Source organism: Hylaeus anthracinus, unplaced genomic scaffold, assembly GCF_026225885.1.
Source record: "Hylaeus anthracinus isolate JK02 unplaced genomic scaffold, UHH_iyHylAnth1.0_haploid 11997, whole genome shotgun sequence".
NCBI lineage: Eukaryota > Metazoa > Arthropoda > Insecta > Hymenoptera > Colletidae > Hylaeus > Hylaeus anthracinus.
The window spans coordinates 6,487,105-6,508,231 of record NW_026534344.1 but is presented as its reverse complement, the minus strand read 5'-3'; the positions used below and the strand labels follow the sequence as shown (position 1 = coordinate 6,508,231).

At 32.0% G+C, this 21,127-nt stretch overlaps 3 protein-coding genes across 3 annotated transcripts in view; all 3 read right to left on the bottom strand.

The window, feature by feature from the left end:
* Nucleotides 1–279: 279 nt before the first annotated feature.
* LOC128889763 (eukaryotic translation initiation factor 1A, X-chromosomal) lies at nucleotides 280–2,608 on the bottom strand. Its single transcript, XM_054147713.1, has 5 exons — nucleotides 2,300–2,608; nucleotides 1,984–2,067; nucleotides 1,549–1,785; nucleotides 1,359–1,459; nucleotides 280–1,276 (listed from the first exon to the last, which is right to left on the bottom strand). The coding sequence occupies exons 1-5, from the start codon at nucleotides 2,313–2,315 to the stop codon at nucleotides 1,271–1,273; spliced, it is 444 nt and encodes a 147-aa protein (XP_054003688.1). The 5' UTR covers nucleotides 2,316–2,608; the 3' UTR covers nucleotides 280–1,270.
* A 645-nt stretch (nucleotides 2,609–3,253) lies between these two features.
* Nucleotides 3,254–14,670, bottom strand: LOC128889171 (progestin and adipoQ receptor family member 3). The gene is made up of 8 exons (XM_054146556.1): nucleotides 14,404–14,670; nucleotides 10,058–10,230; nucleotides 8,180–8,361; nucleotides 7,688–7,844; nucleotides 7,207–7,359; nucleotides 6,040–6,319; nucleotides 4,743–4,910; nucleotides 3,254–4,493 (listed from the first exon to the last, which is right to left on the bottom strand). The coding sequence occupies exons 2-7, from the start codon at nucleotides 10,199–10,201 to the stop codon at nucleotides 4,768–4,770; spliced, it is 1,059 nt and encodes a 352-aa protein (XP_054002531.1). The 5' UTR covers nucleotides 10,202–10,230; nucleotides 14,404–14,670; the 3' UTR covers nucleotides 3,254–4,493; nucleotides 4,743–4,767.
* A 4,609-nt stretch (nucleotides 14,671–19,279) lies between these two features.
* The window catches only part of LOC128889745 (ubiquitin-conjugating enzyme E2-17 kDa), a 4,447-nt gene continuing 2,599 nt past the window's right edge, over nucleotides 19,280–21,127 (bottom strand). The window contains exons 3-6 of the mRNA XM_054147670.1: nucleotides 20,914–20,945; nucleotides 20,290–20,367; nucleotides 20,104–20,209; nucleotides 19,280–19,975 (exon numbers count right to left, since the gene is read on the bottom strand). Of these exons, the coding sequence (XP_054003645.1) occupies nucleotides 19,836–19,975; nucleotides 20,104–20,209; nucleotides 20,290–20,367; nucleotides 20,914–20,945 (356 nt within the window). The 3' untranslated portion in view covers nucleotides 19,280–19,835. The remainder of the gene's footprint in view (nucleotides 19,976–20,103; nucleotides 20,210–20,289; nucleotides 20,368–20,913; nucleotides 20,946–21,127) is intronic.

The following is a 21,127-nucleotide window of genomic DNA, read 5'->3' as shown; positions in this document are numbered from 1 at the left end:
AACTATTTTCACTACAAACTTGACTGTTTTCTCACCGATGGCGCCACTTACAAGTAATTACAGAGGGTTCTGATCTAAGCTTAGACAATTAGTTATATATATACATATATATTTATATATATAGATATATACTTCTTAGGAAAGTATTTCTCATTCTCGACCGCGAAATGGCGATACCATTTCATGGTCCATGAAATGGAATGCGGGTACATATCTATATGTATACATATTAGTAAATGCAACTGTTTCAGGTAGTGGCATATTTTAATAAATAACAACTTAATTTTTCAGTTTTTTTTTATTAGTTAATAACAGATGACATCAATTTTATTTAGTACATTCATGGAATCATGTATTTATACAGAAATTTCGATTGTTCAAATATTTTTCATTTAATCATAAAAAGGAGAAGTCATATTTGTATGGAATATACGATATAACATAATTTGTAATATAAATGTTTTCAGGAGAATAAGTTTTAAACACACATTATTCCCTATGATACAGGTTACTACATCATTTTTTATGTATGTTTCTAAATAATAATATTGATAGTTACATGTAACTTTTATCATTCATAGTTAGTAATTTTGATCTTACAACTATACTGAATTGTCTATAAAATACAATTACATAAACAATTTTTCTGAATAGCTGTATGCATATTGTATAACAAATGATTTGATAAATCACTTTAATATATGCAGAAGTAATTATTAAAATGTATAATGCTCACTACTTCTCCTGTTTAAAGTAGTAAGGATGAAGTGTATATTATTTAATTTGGTATCAAACAAAAAATATACAAAAGAAAACTATTACAAAAATAATATAATGATGCTGCGCGTAAGTATATGACTGTCTGTATCTTATGAAATTCTGCTAAACAGTAAAATTATTATAATTAAGAAGTTAATCAAAAATTAATATATTTAAAAGAAATAGAAGATATTAGCTCAATACAGTGATAACTCTTGAAAATGGTATGTTATTTGTAATTTGGAGTCACACGAAAATAAAAGACAGACTGTGAATACCATAAGTCTAATAAAATTACAAATCCTGAAAATTTAAAATCCAATCATTTTGGATTAGAACACAATAATACCCATATAACTGGAAATTTATTTATAGATACAGAAATTTGACTACTTATTCAACAAATTTCAATATCTTAATTGCGCGACGAATGATAGCATTTTGTAAAACAAATAGGTGTTTTCATGCACTTTTATCTCATACCTTTTACAAATTAATATATCAAAGGTCATCAGATCTGTAAAATAAGAAAATTGGTTAAATGTATAAATAAAAATGTTGCAACTTATGAAACTGTATAATATTAGTAAAAAACTCACATTGTCAACATCATCTTCGTCATCATCGCTAATTTCATCGCCGAATTCAATGTCTTCATCGAATCCGTCTTCAACGAAGGTGACAGTATCATTGATACGTACTGTAACAATATTCAGAATGTAATAAACACATTCTCCTTGTTAATATTATGGAGAATAAATTTTAAATAATTTACATATTAAAACTTACCAGTTTCTGGGAATTCACCATATGTTTTCAAATTACGAGCTTCATCTGATGTGTATTTTAATATAACATCAGCTTTTGCATCTTGATAATCTCGCAAGCCAATCAGTATTATGTCACCTTGATTGATCCATACTTTTTTTCGTAATTTTCCTCGAATATGACACAATCTCTTGACACCATCAAAACACATTGCTTCTAACCTTCCATTACCAAGCATTTTTGTGACTTGTGCATATTCTAAATACAATAACAAAATCGAAAAAAAAAATGGTTAAACATACAATTTTGAATATTAGAATTACTTTTCAAACTCTAAATCCATTCCATTTAATTAGGATATGATTTATTTCGCAATAACGTTCTAATTATTCCTCAATAATTTCCCATTAAAAAGTAACAAAGTTCAACTGCTGAAACGAAATGATAGAATCTTACCTTGTCCATCTTCTTTGAAAACCAATTCTCTTTTTTCTGTTTCATTTTCATTTTTACCCCTTCTCCTGTTTTTACCTCCCTTTCCTGAGAAAAATAAATTAAATTCTTAATATCGAAGTAATTACATCCGCAAGGAAAAATGATGAGGCGGAATGAATGTTCAACTTTCTGTTATACTGTATTCGACTATTTCGGGAGCAAGGTTGACATTAACAGGTTAGAACAAACTAACCACATTGCAAGTTACATGACTCTGTATAAATACAGAAATTTCGGAACGAAAGAAATACACGACAAGTCACAGACGTATACTGACCCTTATTCTTCGGCATGTTGACTCGTTAAAACTTGTTTAAACAATAAATATGCGATAAATTCAGATAATGAGACCAAGTATTACACTCAATGTCCTAAAAACGAGATTTGCACCACAGCACACCTCATGGAAAAGACGTGAGCTCTATCTATCAGAGAATGTCAAGTAAGCCAAACTTGAAGCTGTTTTCTTCCTAATGAGTTCTAAATACGTAAAATCACTAAGTCAAAATTACTTTTTTTATTTTACTATAATTTAAATGCACGATTGGACACGAAGTTTGTTAAAATTCAGATATCTAATTGACTACTCGTCAGTGACAAACACAAAGAAAGATGATCGTCACTTTCGTTAGTAAAAATATAGAGATTATAATTTCGCAGGTTGGTATTATGGAAATCTAGACAAAATGGCCATTGAAATTGTACCACTTCTTTTAGTCCCGCATAAGCAGTAATCGTTCATGTTATTTGATATTAAACCTATCATGTACGTTAAAGAAAACATTATTTATTATAATGTTTATATTAATATTACTACATGTAATATTAATTATATGTTTATGTAAATATTCGACATTTTGAGAAACTACATAATTAGGAAGTGGTGCACAACTCCTGTAGCTATCACTGTACACATGAATTTCAAAATTTAAAAAATTAACATGCCAATACAGATATGCAGTTACCTATTATTAACATTAATTGTAATAATGTGTCCTTTCAAATCAAATAAAAAAGAACTAGATATATTCCATACCATCTATTGAAGCCGTTTTTGGATAATTCTTTATAATAAAGTACGCTTAAGCGTATAATTAATTATAATTAATTAAATGTTAATTTGTTATTTTTACTATTTTTGCTATTTGAAGTTCGTACTTATGCATTTGGTTCTCTACTCGTCTAAAATTATACTAAAATTATTGTACAGTGGATAAAGAAATAAATAATATACTTTTAGGTAACAATTTTATTTAACAATTGGACAAAAGAACATTTTGTTACAATCACCGTATTTTTTTAATACGCGAGTTTAGATTGAAATGAAACTCCTTATTACTAGTCAATGAAAAATTATAAACGTTTTGAAACGAGACAATCAAACAAAAATTAATATATTTGTTGTATTTATCGCGAAAAAGAAAATTTATTTACAGTATGTAAAAGAATCAGACGAATTCGGATTCTCGACTAAATTATTTCTATGTATTTCGTAGCAAAGTTTAATATATTTTATCACTTTATTCGCAAATTGTCCGAGGCACTGAAAGATTATAACCTTCGGTATATTATTAAAGTTACATTAGAATCGTGCTATTAAATTACCGCGAATATGCTTTCGGCTTTACAACATCATGTAATAATGACAATTTGTTCAAAAATTATTGTGCAACGTGCGTATAATCAGCTCTTTCTATTTGTGTACGAATATGTGAGTGTATGGTAACAGAATTCCTCGACTTAAACAATTTCTGTCGTAAGTTAAAAAAAAAAAATAACAAGTTGCTAATGCGAGCAAATATATTTATCGCGTTAGAGTAAAATTGAAATGGTCACGCGATTATGAAAGTATCGAGATCATTATACGATTTCCAACAGTGAGCAGCTTGTTTTGATCAGAACTGGACACTTTAGAAAAGACTTATGAAAAAAATTTATTACTAAAAAAAAAATCGAATTAAAGATAATATAAGGTTTTCAACAATCACTTTTTGAGTAGTAATTTAAATGGGAACGAACGAAGCAGTTTCATTATTTGAAATTCCTGTCGCTTCAAATGAATCAATGTTTTTTTATTTCTGTATCAAGTAATAATTGCCCAGATCTGATCCCGACGATATAATTCCAGCAACGTAAATCAAAATGAATGGTTGAAAAGTCTGTACGAAATTGGAATAACGAAGGAAATGCAATAAATCTATTTAAAACTTATAAATACAAAATAAATAAACGTTGTTAATGCCAGGACGCGTTTGATGTTTTCAAAGAATCCGTTTTCGTTTCAAATGTATTTCACCTGTACCACATTCGATAAAACTATAACACTTGATGCTGGATATATGCCTTCAATGGATTCTGAATTGCGCAAGTTGTTTTCCTCTCGGTGGCATAAAACGGCAGCTTGTTGTAATATTCTGACGACCAAACATTGAATTCCATAGCGCAAGCACATTCCATATTAAATCCACGGCCTGAAATAGTAAGTTATGACATAATGAGATTTAATACAGGTTCGTACATGTATGTCATAATGGTACGATTAAATATATCGCTATACATAAGTAAATATAATAGATTATATACAATACGTTTGTTAACATTCTTTTTCTTTTTTATTTCTAAATACTACAGTTTTTACTTATTAGTATAAATCTTCGCAGAATGTAAATTTATCTACTATTCTTAACTTTCTGTTAGCCATATGTAATTACGATTCATACCTAAATGGTCGCCAGACTCCGTCTGTCATAATAGTTTTATATTGCTCGGACAGCCGTGGTTCATTCTGTATTCCACGTACAACATTCCAGTGTTGTGCCAATAATAAAGAGCCAATACCACCAGTGCGTGCCACCATTGATGAGAGGAACCAATGTAATCCACCCATCCTTTAACATAACGATACTCTACTTATGTTTCGATCATGTTATTGTGTTTATTCATAGCAAACACCAGCGCAACGTTTTATGTGGTAATAAAATTTCAAATAACATATAACAGATACAATTAACTATCGATTTATTATGTGTTTAATAAACATTATAATTTGAGTTGTAAAATTAAATTATATTTCGCGTTAATAATTACGAATTTTAGTTGCACTTGCAATTATTATTTAGTAACAGGTATTAATTCAATAAAAAAATTATTTGAGATTTTATTATAACAGTATTTTCTATTACTAATTCTTTGATTTCTATGAATGAAACATGCAATCATGTTATTATTTATATTCATGTTCATCAGTCTAGGATGATTGCACTGGCTTTGTTTTTATCTGTGTCATCTCTTTATTACGATTCCTGGTTACTCGGTAGTGATAATCATTAATCACCGGCTCGATTGCACGTTAATCATGAATGTTACGTAATCATGAAATTACGTTTTCAATAACACTAAGTACATTTTACGTTAGTGCTCTACGACAGGTGTGTTCTGATGAGATTACAGATACGTCGTAAAAAAGAGCGTAATAAATTAATGAGAAGGCTATTCGCAAACGAGTTCCATTCACTTGGATACACTGCTGAGAATATTCTTATGTTAATTTACTAGACTTGCTTACGCAAACAAACGTTCTCCTTAAGCAAAAAATAGTAGATTTTTTTTAGACTTTCAAGATGGGTTTTCTTAGGAATTATTAATTTTAAAAAATTACTAATCACTAAAAATTAATAAAAAGAAATTGATTTCATATACATCAATAAGCTTTGGATTCAAACAAAGTTTCATTTAAATCAGAATTCTCAGGTTCGAACGCTTCTCTTGTTCGACATTTAAAGAAAACAAATTCACCTTATGCGTGAACTTTCTATAATCTGTGAATTTTCATCAATTGTTACGTTCTTAAATGTTTTATAATTGCAATTAGCTCACTTAACGTTTCACGTCGAATATACATAGATAGCCTCTTCTGAACAACAATTACAATTAGCATATGATGATCAGCTTTCATAAAAAGTCGCAACCCACTTGTCTCTCAAATATGCAGCGATAACCCTTAAGTAGTGTAATTACCTGGACAAAAGCGTTCCGGTATTTTGGTCACATAAATGGCAAACGCTCCACCACTAATGACATACATTCCTAGTACCCTCGGGAGCAACATTCTAACGATCGGGTTGTCCATCCCGCCCATAGCGATGCTCCAATGCAGCGTTGGCAGCACTCCGTATGCTGCCCAAGCGACAAAAACGACTAGCTTGACGTTACCATTGACATTTAGTTTTGGTATTTGCAGTGTCATTGCGAATATAAAAATCGCCAGTACGGTTATTAAATAAAAGCTCTGCAACTCCTGTAAATAGATAATTAGTTTACTATTATTAACGGCCAGTCGACGATCTCTCGTGTTTACAGACACTTTAAGAAGAGTTTATATCGGTGAATAAAGTCTAATAATTAACGTAGCACGTCGAGCATAGTTTACTTTTCATTTATCAAGCGTTTCTCCAGTTTCTAGGGTCCTTTTAAATAATACAATAAAAGAACTTAAATAAGAATATAATAAAAAAGAATAATAACTGTAAGAATTACTCGTCACATTTTGTTATTTTTAATTTTAAGACAATTTCTTTTATAGTAGTTCTTTTTTCTAAATTCTTCGGTTTCTAGATATCTCTTTAAACAACTTAGAATTTAGCTTTACGGACTTGTTCTATTTTTCAACTCATTAATTCAAATGTATTCGTGTTCGTTTACACTGCAAACAAAAAAGAACAAACACCTCTGAGACGATACGACACGTGCCCGTAAAACTCGATACACGATACTATTCGGAAAATTTGAAATATGTCCTCAGGGGCTGTAGCATGCGAATATGCAGCTACAGTACAGGCTTAGCGAACCCAGGGTACCCTAGCTAGATGGGGGTCAGTGGGCCCCAAACAGACCTGTACAAAAGACAAGACTGACGTAAATGCAATGTACAGAGTTACGATAGCGCGAACTAAGGCAACATTAAGGAGTTATGCAAAGCAAAGTATTGCCAAGAGGAATAGAAATAATTATATTGTGATGTATAGATTCAGTGCAATAACTGAAGTGACAGTTATGCACTTAAAAAAACCAAGAAAAGTTGAAATACTGAATATGTACTAAAACGCTGCCATGGTGAGGAATTAACAATGGTCAACACTGTATGCATACAGTGCGCGTGTTAATTTATTTACGAAATTCAATCACCTTATGACACCAAAACGCGTAGTAAACTCCGGACATGTATATCGACAAGAGGCTCAAAGCAATGCCAAACAAGTCGAATGATAAAAAACACCAGTAATCTTTTTCACTTCGACAGGAAAACGTGTGGTACACCGACGATAATATCATGCAGGCCTGAAACATGAATTTTTACATATTTCCTGATTAATTCTTATTTAACAATTTATCTTGTGGTTTTAATATCGAAGCTCTCGTTTCATAAAAATACAGGCAGAAGTATCTGCCTACTTCAAAAAACAATTTTAAAATAGAATTATCAGTTCTAACTTGCTTAAAATTAGAATTAGCTTTTTTAACTTTAAAATTATTTAAATACGAAAATTATGTTAGCAAATGAGGCGAGGAGATATTTCTGAGTAAATGTACAGTGTTGAAATAGGAAGCAGAGTTACAAATCACATCGTAAATTCATTATAATCAAAGAGACGTTATTTTCATTTACCTGGAAACAGATTAGTAAAAGAGCTACGATTATTTTATCACCCAACGGTGCGTGGATATTTAGTAGGCAAAGATCGTACAGCGTCAAGCCAAAGAATAACATCCATCCAAATATGTGGCTCCATATATTCACTGTTTCGTTCGTCCACCAGAATATACTGGAATAAACAGTTTCTAAATGAAGCATTACTTTGTGAATGTAACACGTAATAATAAAATAAAAATGTATAGTTGTTTAACGCTTTCAAATCGGATCTTTTTATTTTTTAATATTCCACAATGCATGATTATATATATAATAAAGTAACTCTTGGAGTACGAAAAATAAATTTGTAATGAAAATTATCGTAACTTTAGTAATGAAATGTAAAGTAAATTTTAAAAAAAAGTATTCATTGGAATGGCGATAAGCTTGTTTGAGATAGCTCCAAATAGCGTCAAAACAGCGTAATAATTAATACGTATTAATAGTGAATAATAAAATAGTGCGAACCTTTCGACGCATAATTTTGTAGTAAGATATCCTCGATATCCATGAAGAATGTAAGGGTTGTGTTGAAGATATTCAGGAGCTTCTTCGAAATCGAGGAGCCGTCTCATTTTTTCTTCATCTTGTACCGTGACGTTACCTTTGATAGGCGACTCTTCCAACTTCTTGGAGGCTCTGCGATACACCTGGAAAGGATTGCAAACTGTTTCGTTGAATTGGAAAATTGTATTGTTATTATCAAGTTGCAAGTAGTCACGGTGAACAATTTATAATAATGTTTTTACAACAATTAGTTCTGTTACAGTTCCTTAAGGGGATGACCAGAATGCTGGGTAAAAAGTAAGCTCAATTTTTCAATTTATTTTTGTACTCTATAATTTATCCCTTAAAACGAAAAATATTAAATATTATATTCTTTTATAGAAAAGAAATTTCTAAATTGTGTCATTAAATACATCGTAAAATAAATAGTTTAATTTTAATACAAATACATTATATCTACATTGTTATTATGAAACGTCGAAATAAAGAAATTGAAGTGAAAGGGTAATTGTTTAGACTCGATTAAACGTTTCTGGAAATCGTAAAATTGCTACTACACCGCAGCAGCTACTTCCAATCAGTTCAATGACCATTTCGGCCATAATTATGCGGCACAGATGATTTCAGGATACAGCAGTGAAGGTTTACCCTCTATCCCGAGATACGAAAGCTGTAAAGTAGGGCACAACGGGACTTGCCTTTCATTCGAGTGTGTCAAGTTTATACTGTGGGCTTTCTTCTCTGTTTTTTTTTATCTTCCGCCAGCGAAATCAATTTCCCACCTCGCGAAACTAGCTTCGTGCGCCAGCACTAAGTACTCTGTCGCTCGTCCACGACCAATGTAATCAACGTATCAGATTTCCAAAACGATCGTCAAGATGATGTAACCCCATTTTCAAAATTCTCAATAGTCGATTGATCTTAATGGAAAGACACTGTTTTTTAGTTATACAAAAGAATAGTGTCAACAACTTGCTAACGTGTTTAGACTTGTATACAAGTTTCTGATTCCACTTATAGTACCTCAAACCTTAGTCCATAGTATTGCCACAAGAATGAAAAACTTTAAATAAAATAGTAAAGCTAAGCAAAAGGTGGGACAGTGTTTAACAACTAGAGATAAAGAGACTTCAAAGAGAGAAAACGGACAAGCATATATCCAAATTCATTTTTGTCTAAGCCTTTTAATTAATTCTAATAAATTTACATCATTCATTAAAGCATTACTTCAGTAATATATATCCGATAAAGAATTATCGAGAATCTAATATAAAGGGTGCCTAATGTTCTGTTTGACAAATTGTTACTGCACGTGAAACGTAATTTTTCATTGTCCACTTGCGTTAGAAAATCGCATCACTAACCTTAATACCTTGTCGTAATAAGAAGAGCTCCAACCTACATACTCATAAACGCATATCGACGTTTCTCAAAACCTAAACTTAAAATGTCGGATGGAAACGGAGCACAGCGAGCACAATTGCTGAACACGGCACTGTGTGATCTAATAGTAATTACCTGACCGCCTCAAAGTGAAAGTCGGTGTCGAATATGCACGCGTACTTGCATGATTTTCGCAAAAACGTCGACAGGTAAAAGTCACCGTTCCCGCGTTTCATTTCCGGTTAGAACGGACCAGGAACTGTTGTTGCTACCGCCAGAGATTCAACGAAATTATTGTTTGAGATATCCATCAAAAAATATTCTTCAGAACTTTCTTTGATCAAATGAAAAATAATTGTTGAAATTGAACTTTAACAATTGTAACTTTTATCTATAAATGTTTTATATGCATAAGTTTTATTCAATCCTTTATTATAGCAGTGAATGACAATTTACCTCCCCAGTGAGCAGTTTGATCGTCTCCTGCGCGAACTCCGCCGTAGCTTGTATCTCATGGTTGTTGTTGTGCGGCTGATCATCGTCGGAAACCTTTTCTTTTTGGTCGTTCACTTCTTCGACGCCTGTCAGTAATTTCATCATTAGAGAAACTGAGGTATCCTACTTCGCGTCTGTGAATAAAAAAGAAAAAATCGCAAACATTTAGGCGAGAGCTTGGTGTAGAGTTTTAACTAACAGCAAACGTTTCGACAGTTAGCATGTTTCAGTGTTGATTCGTATGCGATTTGCGTGGACGAAGCTTCAAACTTATTTTAGAAAAAGGGTATTTCAATTTACGAGCACGACTTTTATGTTACTCGTAATAATCGAGGCTACATAAAAAATAAAACGATGCATTGATAAGGATACTTATTCTATGTGGTTGGAAATCTTTAATTCTGTATTGTGAAATAGCTGAAATAATCAGTGATATATCTGAATTTAGAAAGTTGAAGTTATGTCCGTAACAATTCACGAGTATACATTCTAGTTCACACATGGACGCTAACCATGGCATGTATGTACATCATTGAAATGTTGATATTAGCAATACTATCAAATTTGAAAGATTATCATTAACTATAATTTTGGGTATTTATATATCTAAATTGTAGCGTGATTTTGTTTTAATAATAGAATTTTTGGATCCATTTTTTTAGAACAGAGTTTCATAGATAACGTGGCAACGATTAATAATATTCTTTCAACTTTATGTTTAATTCGAACAAATTCTAATCACTCTCTCATTTCTATTTTGCAAATGAAAAAAAAAAACTAAAATCAACTGTTATTCTCAATCCTCGATTTAAGCTACTTGCGTTGCGGTCCTGGGATTTTCTAGCAGCACGCAACTCCCTTGCAAAGTATAATACTTCTGGGAAGCTGGAAGAATATAACAAGAAACCGTAAACTAAATTGCTGTTCCCTGCACGGAATATTACAGACGGAATTAGTATTTTGTACCGTCCAGAGACTTGTTTAAACGTCGGATGTACATAATGTAATAAGAAAATCACAAAGGCGTCCAGGTAGACTAGACCTTATCCCCAATAGAATCTTATTCTTAATAAAGGAGGACATACTTTTGACAAGTTAAAGAAACGATCTTTCTTTCTTAATTTTGTACTGTTTGTATATACCTATAACGTAGTATGGCAATAATTTTTAATACTGGAAGGAAATTGGAAAACGTTGCTGTACAGTTCACGTGAATCCTCCCATTCATCGTAAATGTATGCTTCGCGTTGACCACGATTTCTCTTGTCGAGTTCATCTGACATCAATGGACCAGCAAAAATTCTTTAAATGTATTAGTATATGTAGCAGCAATGAGCTACTTTTCCAAAATTCTTGTTTTGACAAGAGGGATATTTTATGTCGAATAAAGTAATTCATTACCGATACTATACTTTGGAAGATTATTACAAAATGTCCTCTTGCATCTTTATATCCTCCTACGTGTGTCCTCTTTTATTCCTTAAATTATAAATGGTGGCTGAAATCTCTCTACGTGTAGACTTTGGTCTCCTTCTAAGATAAATTTTCCACGAACCAAGCACAAAAAGTAATGCAAAACAACACAGTCTTTTCACTCGGACGTAAACGCATAATATTTGCGATCGTAAACAGTCGGAGCATAGCTGAAGAGATCCTCAACCAACCGAAGATTGAAATGGGCTACGCAACTATTCGTGTACCACGGAGATATCTGTTCACTCTCTCCTGAGCGTCGAACAATCTTTTACGTTTAATCTACGAGAAAGTTGAAGCCGTTCTTCGGAACCTGAATCTGTTGAGAATGTGTGCTCTCATCCGCAGAAATGTGTGACCGACGGCTCTCTATTCTCGGGCTTAAAGCATGTTACCTCTCCTTGGATAAAAGTACACTAAATCAAGGTAAAAAGAAATTTAAGAAAAAAATCTAAGAAAACAATTAATTTGTTTTTCTGAAGGGATGTGTCTTAACGAATGTGTTAAAAAAGCATTGCGACGATTTTATTAGGCGTAGAAGAAAAATACTTTTCTTTTTACAAATAATTCAAATGTTTTCTGTCGTCGGTTGTAAAAACATTGAGAAATAGCTAAAAAATTAAAAGACCTTGTAAGTTCGTAATAAACATCTAATTGTGTCTTAAATATTTCATTTGGAAGTATTTATTAAGAACAAATTGTACGACAAATAATACTTCGTTTATATTAATAGACTCATAATTCTTTCATTATGTATTTTAATTGAAACATTATCAAGGTCTGTTGCTGTATACAGTTCAACGCTGGTCAAACGCTGATAAAATTCATTTATTCTTACAATTACGTGAATTCTGCCACTAAAAGAAGTTTTATTCAAGAGTCCTCTGTTCGCCTGTTCAGTAAGAAGTCTTGGAACTTCATTTTTTAATAACAAAATACGTCTGTTTTTCACATTTAATTTGTAATCATTTAAAATCGAAACATCATTTATATTTCTTGCATTAGTGTTTATTAAAAAACAAAATCCTAATGTCTCCTTTGAAAAACCCTTTGAATATTTGTAGTCGTTAATCACACGTGTAGCCATCAATACTATTTCCAATGAAATGTTCATAACTATAAAATCTTTGAAGCACGATTGTCAGAAAAGTATTGTTCGTAAAAGTTGTTACGTTCTGCGTAGTGGTTTGACACAGTATGATTAGTTAGTGGAAACTGTCAGTCTAGGATCAGACAACCGACGATGCACAGTGTTGCACCTAGTGCTGGAAGTAGTTCTCGGGTTTGCTCGTTTTAATTACATAATCGTAGATGATTAAATCATTAGTTACATCTGAGAACGAACGTTTGAGATTGAAAACGTTTATGTACTGTAATTTTGTCGATGTCAGCGAATATAACTACTGTTTGCAAGACTGATACATTTTACGTTCCTTTTTTAAGTAATGCTGTACAGAAATACCGCTGTCTTAAAATTAAAATATATTTTTCCTTCTTCTTTTTTCTTTTGTCTGTGTTATAGATAATCAATAATGTAGATAGTGATGTAGATTATTTGATAATATCGACCAACAAAGTATAGGTATAAATTTATTGTATAAGCGACGTTTTAGATATTGTGGAGTTCGTTTCGTCGGGTAAATTAATTAAAATTATATGTCTAGGTACAATATAAAATTATAAATAACTGTAAAGTTGCCAAAGAATTATGTTTAAATAATGGAAAAAATATGGAAGTCCAATGTCTGTGAATATTAAGGGATTAAAGGAGATGGCATGCAACACCGTTAAATTAAAAATAAATACATGATAATAAATTTAATTTATTATTTAATTTCTGTTTTTAAAGGTTATCGATACTGTATGAAAAATTGTTTCGATTTAAGTTTTAACATGTCTGGGACAAATCGTGCGACCTATAATTACGAACAGTACGTTCAATTTTTCTATTATTTCCATTAAAAGTTACAGAGTGTAATTAAAAAGTTTACGTTTCTAATTTTGCTGTGCTGTCAGATATGAAAGTCTAGTACCGAGCGTAACCGAGTTATTCCAAAGAATATGAAAGTTTGTGGAAAAACGATCGCGGCTAACGTGTTTATTGTTTCTGTCTACTTTTTATTTTTATTCACGATATTTTAGACAACATTCCCACTTCGACAAATAGAAAATAAAAGAAGGAGCAAAGTATTTAAAATAAAACAAGTCAAATCAATTTAATTATCTAAATGAAAAAAAAAGAGAACTTTCTGTAATATCTAAGTATACACACTATGCGTACAAGGTACAAAGAAGATACAAGACACAAAACAGGTTCAAGGCTTATGAATGAGAGCATAACAACCAAACTCGTGGTCTTGCTGTACTCGAATACCTCTGAAATATTCAAATACTAAACTATTCATATAGTCACAGCCCTAGTTATCGCGCGAAACTTCACGCTTACACATACTGGTCGCAATACCCGGCGTTATTGCTTTGCAATGATTTATAATCGTTATCGCTTATCATAAACAGCCTCTTTCAATTCGCCGGAGTGCACCTATAATGTTCTGATGGACAATAAAAAGAAAGAAAGAAAAAACAGAAAAATAAACCAGAAGAAAAAGATGATAAGAAATAGTAACGATAAAATAAAAATAAATATGAAGACAGTGAGAGGATCGCATATAGTACATTGACGTTGCGGATGCCTTTTCTTCTATCTGAAAGGAATGATACCACGTACAATCTCGTGATGAATGTTAACAAGATTTAAGAACATCTCCCTTTGTCAACCCTTGCGACAATTGTCCCGGTCGATTAGTGTTACTTTAGGTGCAACTGCTACGTACCACTTGCGGCGTGTCGATTTGCAAAATTTCCAGGACAGGTGCTGTTCCTCGAGCAATCGCAGTCCGAGTTTTGAAAACGTCGCGGCGGAGACGGAAGTTAAACGGTCGTCGATCTATCGACGCATTCTGTCGACGGTCGCGTATACATGAGCGAGTTACCTTGTCCTCCTCGATCACCGAACGTGTCGAGAACAACACTGACACTGACCAAGTCGCAGCGCGAGCAGACTGTCCCAAGCGCCGCTCGATAGATCGAAACTCGTTCCTTGCACCACGGGACGAGTGATGGGTTTGAGCCACAGACTACTTCCGCAAGGCTTCGATGCATCGTTCAGCTCTTTAATTTGCAGCTTAAATAATTTGTTCCTTGGTAGCCCAAATTTCCAACGCGTTGATACGACGTGTTCGACTCTATAATTTCAGTAATTTTCATTTAAAAAATCTAAAACAATTTTTCATTCTAAATTGATAAAGAAGAGGGATGAAGAGGAACACTCCATGCAGAGTTGATCTCTCTATCTGGTAGTTGCTTTTATTTTTGCTTTTTAGTTCTATTTTATCGGTCAAAATAAAACCATAATCAAAAAATTATGAAATTGCTTTCGAGGCTTATGAGTACCTGAATGAAAATTATAATCAAGAATGAAGTAATGGAGGAAAAGTACAAGACGATTATTTACAGAAAAACCTGTGCCTATTAAAAACAATTACATTTCTCCAATCTGCGCTTATACGTATGTATGTTCGTATGGGTGTATGCTTGGTGGCACGATTACGTCTAAACAATTGAGTGTACACAAATAAAATTCATATTTATGTTTCATATTATCAGTAAAAGTTGACAGAAAGAAACATTATGTAAACCATATAGTAATTCGACAGTCGTTATTATCATAACAGTCGCCTACATGTAGTTGAATTGACTTCAAACACTATACCGCAGATAGCATTGTCATCGCTTTGTCTCATTAACATTTTGTCTTTCTTTTCCATTGTTCATTGTTAATGTCGTGTTATTGTTTTGTTTGATAATAAATAATTAGTTTTAATTACGTCCCAAGGTATGTCATATGAAACTAGAAATGTGCAAAATTCTTATTTAAATAAAAATTTCAAATAACGAATAAAAAATAATAAGTGTTTACGTATTACTTGTTAAATCAAAATTTGGGTTTTTAATATAGAATGAAACGTTTCACAATAGACAATTATGCTGTTCGATCGAGTATAAAAATAAATTGCTGCAGGTTGATTTTATATTTGTCAAGTACTATTCAAATAAAAGGAATATTTCTTCTATTTTTTCGCATGAAATCTAACAAAATAAGGAAAAGGTTGAAAATTATTTCACTGCCATCTTGATGCAACACTTATACATTCTCTTAAATACAAAATAAAATCAGTTACATCCATTGCATAATGAACATTTCCTCGTTAAAAATAAGATTTAAAATGCTGTTTACCTACACTGAATTTCTTAATAGTAGAGTGCATTGTTGCGTATATCCGTTCAAATAAATAATTTTTAAACAATACATCTTCTATAACAGTGACCAATAATCGTCAATAGATACAGACCCTTTTCAGTCAACATTCGGTTATAATAGAATACTGTTTAATGAGTATTACTGAAAACCGGATACGAGTTTGTAGATTCTACAAACTTTCTACTGCTTTCGGTGTAAGATCGAAGATAAGGAGAGCGCTTTTAGTAAATGTCCATTGTAACGCTGCGGTAATAATACGCTTTCAAAAACAGCCTGTACCGATATACATTGGACTTTCAAGTAACAAAATAATAATAATAATAATAATAAATGTTTCGTTACTTTTTGCGGTATTGAAATTCGTCGCGTCAAAACAGATGATCGTATTCTTTTAAGAGACTGATTAGTATAAGTGGGTCGCACTGTCATTAACGACCTACATTTGTACATATGTACAAATACGAATAGTGTCCACTTTTTCAGTCAAGCAAGACCAAATAATGGAAACCTGTTTCCCAAAATTGTGTCGAAACATTCTGACGAATACTAACGATAAATAAAAAATCAGAACTTTAATTGCAACAAGTAAATAAAACAAAGGTTTCACTGCCACTAAAAATGATTAGTTAATAAAAAGATCGATTTAGTGAAACGAAAATGAAAATGCTAAACGTGCAATAAAATAATTGTTACGAGCAAAACGAAAAGCACTATAACCCTTTTCGTAAAATAAAAGTTTCAAAATGGCCTTAAATTTTTCTATTAATTGCAAACATTTAAAATAGCATTTACTTTTTAATTTCATATAACCTTTGAGTTTCCAATGACTTCATTCGGACAACTCAAGATGAATGGAAAATGTATGTACTAACAAATATTAAATTTAGATCCACATAATTAATTAAGAGCTTATGCGTGTTTACTTAAAGGATTTTTATTATTTTATTATCATTTTCTTTAAACAATAAAATTGAAATCTAGTTTCACTAAGAAATAATATAAATTTTATAACATACATTGTTGTTATTTAATTTATATCAATTTCTCGTAAAAATAATTGACTATATCAATTAAATACATCCGCCTTTTAATCACAAAATTTCATTACATGTAAATTATCAATTATCTTATTAAAAACATTGTTATTCAACATTACTAAGAACAATATAAATTTCATAATACTCGTACTTGGTGTCCAATTTACGTTAAACTCCTCGAAAAAATAATTAACCAAGTTAATTAAATCAGTTTGCCTTTTAATCGCAAGGTTGCATCACGCGTGAATTTAGAAGCGCAAATGAAGTTCAATTAAATTCTGGTCTCAGTTTGATCCTGTTGCAGGAGTTTCGAAATCACTTGATCAATTGAAGGCACACTTATCTCCGTCCCTAAGTACGATGCTTCAACGAGTTTCTGCCGGCGCAGCGTTAAAATACGCGATAAAATACAGCGGTTGAGAGCGAGCAAGGGTAAAGGGAGGAAAGCATTGCCACTTTCACCGAACCGCAATATTTTTCTCAACATATCGTTAGATTCTACGCATGATATTACAGAGGTGTTCGTCCTTCGTGAAAGTCTAACAAAGTAGTGTGTCGATTGGGGTATGCCTCTAGCATCATCGTGCTCTGTTTCTTATGTTATCGGAGACCTAAGTACGTTCGTAAAACTTTTCAACGATCGGCCACGATGAGAGTGATTATACTTCCCAAGGTTTCGCATTCTAAATGTTTAATAATTGCCAAAGATGGCATAGACGCTATCAATACTTGCATCTTTTATTACGTGAATAATACATTCTATCTTAAGCCGAAGACTGAACTTTGATAACTTTCATCAAGGTTATTAAATTTGTTTACGCACAAGGAAGGAACGGTAATGAAAGTAAAAGAATTTTATTGGGAATGGAATTTGAAGAACATTGAAAGTACAGAGATATTCGGTATTTGCTGGTAACCGTGGTTTAGAAGTGATTAGAATGGGCATGGCTTATCATCATGTGGAGTTTATTATATAAAGGGCTAATGCTAAAATGTACACAAGTTTACGTTATTAAAAATGTTCATTATTGCGATAGTAATAATTAATTACACATAAGTAGTTTCTTTCTAATAGAGGTGAACGATGATCAATTTTTTTTTGTTTTCGTGGCAAATGTTTAAATACCTGATCTGCCGCACGTTTACTTCGTAATTAAATTACAGCAATACAACATCCGTATGAGACAAAATCGACATTAACAAGTGATACGCCGTATTAAATACTAATCGATTTGTCTTTTCTAGGCTTCGTATTCGCTCCTTGAGCTTCCCATTATTTAAAGCACCGATTACATTTAAGACTCGATCGTTAACGCACTTTTCATCGCTCGCAAGACAAAATCATTTTGCTTAGTTTTTAATTAAGTGTGACCATCTTTACGATGTCTCGGACTTTATTCATTACCTAGATTTAGAAGCCGAAACACTGCTAGCACCGACGACAGGTGCAACATCATTAGATTAATTAAAACGAACTAACGACGAATGGACACGTTGCCGTGTCAACAACGAGCTCTTCCATCTTATATAGATTGTATTAGGTAGATTTAGGTAGAATAGTTTAAAACTTCACTGCGGTCCTTTGCAGCCACAATATATGAAAAATATAACGTTGAAAACGTATCGCGACATTCGGTGACTAAAGTCTATTTAATGATTAATTTGCTCGCGTGTTACAACACTTTGCCAGTCAATAGTGGAGGTACGTATTTATATTGTGGATGAAAAGGAAACTTAAGACAAATTCTAAATAATAGTAACTCAAAAGTTCTCGCTTAAAGAAAAAAAAATTTACACGCAAAATAATAGTAAACGCAATGATTCGAGCAAAACAGCGACGGGCGAAATGTTTATTCGCAACGTACGACGCATTATTTTACTGATAATATAATGACGCACTAATATAAAATGAATTCAGGGGATTTTACAGATCCCTCATTAAACTCTGGAGCTCATTGAAACAGTTCTTGTCTATGCCGTAACGCGTTTTATGTAAGAATTCAAACAAAATTTAATTCGCTCTCATCATTTATCGATAAATAATGACATCGATGACTTTCCAGACGTAAAAATAAAGCCGAACGATGCCCAACTCAGGTCACAAAAAAAGTGTAGATACCTCTAATTGTTAGTAACGTACAGGCCCATGAACGGCAGGTACTTATGTCGTGGTCAAATAGGTCACAACAATGTATGCATTTAGTTGCCTGAAATTGTAAAGTCCGATTTATCGATTAACGATATGCATAATTAAACTATTACACACACACAGGAACCAAACCACAAATTTCGAGTTACTCGTAGAATTTGTTAGATAGGAAGGAATTTTAATAATTGAACAAAACATACAGGTATAGTTTCAGTAGTATTTATATATAGCCCAGTCTTACAAAAAAGTGACTGCATCGTTCCAAGGGACGGGCAAACATTGCTCACTTGCGTTAAAACTAACAATTGGTGTGCTGTCAGTTCAAGGTTTTCGTTTCACTGAGAAAGTAGGTATTATAATATTACGGTATTATAAGCATAATAATTAGAAATTAAACTATTCAATTCAAATACAAATCCTACTTTCACTCTCCTATATTTTACTTCCATTTTTATTTATGAAAATCAAAGCGGACATATTTCTTTTTTTTCCTGATTTATATATATAATGTTATGTGACCACCTTTAAAATTGCCTCAATTGCCATTGTGGCAACGTCTCAATATTCGCAGGCCTCTCAGGACGAAGGAAATTTCAGATTGATCACGTTTGTCTGAGCATTCTTCGAACCCGAGTACTGGCTTAAGTTTAAAAGTAGACGAGCCATAACTAATTTCATCGGTGCTGATGCATAAGTGGCAATAGGCTGGGGCTGCTTGTTGGTGGTTTTTAGATGTTGAAGTCAACGGAGATTGGCGCATCACATGGCATACTTGCGCGTCCATTCACGTGCCAATTCATTATACTTCTCCCTGTCAGTTTTGTATAACCTTGCTATCTCTGGTACCAAAGGATCATCTGGGTTTGGATCACAGAGCAAGGAGCATATTGATAGTAACACTGGAAATAAGAGTTACTTTATGTAGAACTGCCAACCGATTTTCCCTAGAAACAATACTGGTGTTCCATCCTACGCGAAGGAACACCAGAAAGCTGTTTGGTTAGAAATGACTTGTAAATATATGTACCCTTTGATATGGTGAGTGCTGGGGACCATTGCGATCTTAAAATATCCAAACAAATACTTCCATTACTGTTAATATTTGGATGATAAATTCTAGTTGTAAAAGCAACCTGTATAAACGTTATTGAATTAATAGATTGTCCATAAATAACTACATTATGTAATATTACTTTAGATTGTATTTACATACCTTAGGTGGTTTGAATGGATAATCTGTGGGAAAGTGGATTGTAAGGAAAAATACTCCTCCTTGATATGGACTGTCAGGCTGAAAATAATATTTAATATTCCTAAGTATGTAGAAATATGTTCTTTTATTTACTGTAATTATATGATAGTTTTCACGAATTTTTAGAATAAATAGATTCACATTTAAAAAAAATAATTTAAATCACATTCTATCATGAAATTATTTCACAATATTAACACTAATAAAAATATATTGAAAATAAATGATTAATGTGAGTACCAAAACAAATTTTTGACATTACATAAACATTGCAATATGTTGATATTGTACATAACAGAAGTGAAAATTAATTGTAATATCTTACTGAAATTATTATTAGATTAAACAGTACATGCATTACATTATATTTTTGAAATGTCATTCAGATATAATACAACATACATGCCATTATTTGGAAGTTACCTTTAAAGATCAGAGTGAAAGTGAAAATACTTGGAAATAATACTGGCAAATTACATTTATGCATAGAACATTAATATAATATTTTCATGATATAGATTTTCAAATTGGTAAATATTGATTTAATTTATGTAAACAAAAATATTAAAATCGATATATACTTACTGGTCCCATAATAGTTGCTTGCCAATGGAATACTGAAAGCAATTACATAATTAAATATAGAAAATCCATTTTGTTACACAACAAAATAATGATTCATATCTAAGCATGCAAGTTTAAAAAAACCTGTTTAAAAAAAAAACAAGATTAGGAGTAATAAAGAATCATAAATATTTTCATTTCATGGTGAAAAACTTGTTTAACACTTTAAGACCAG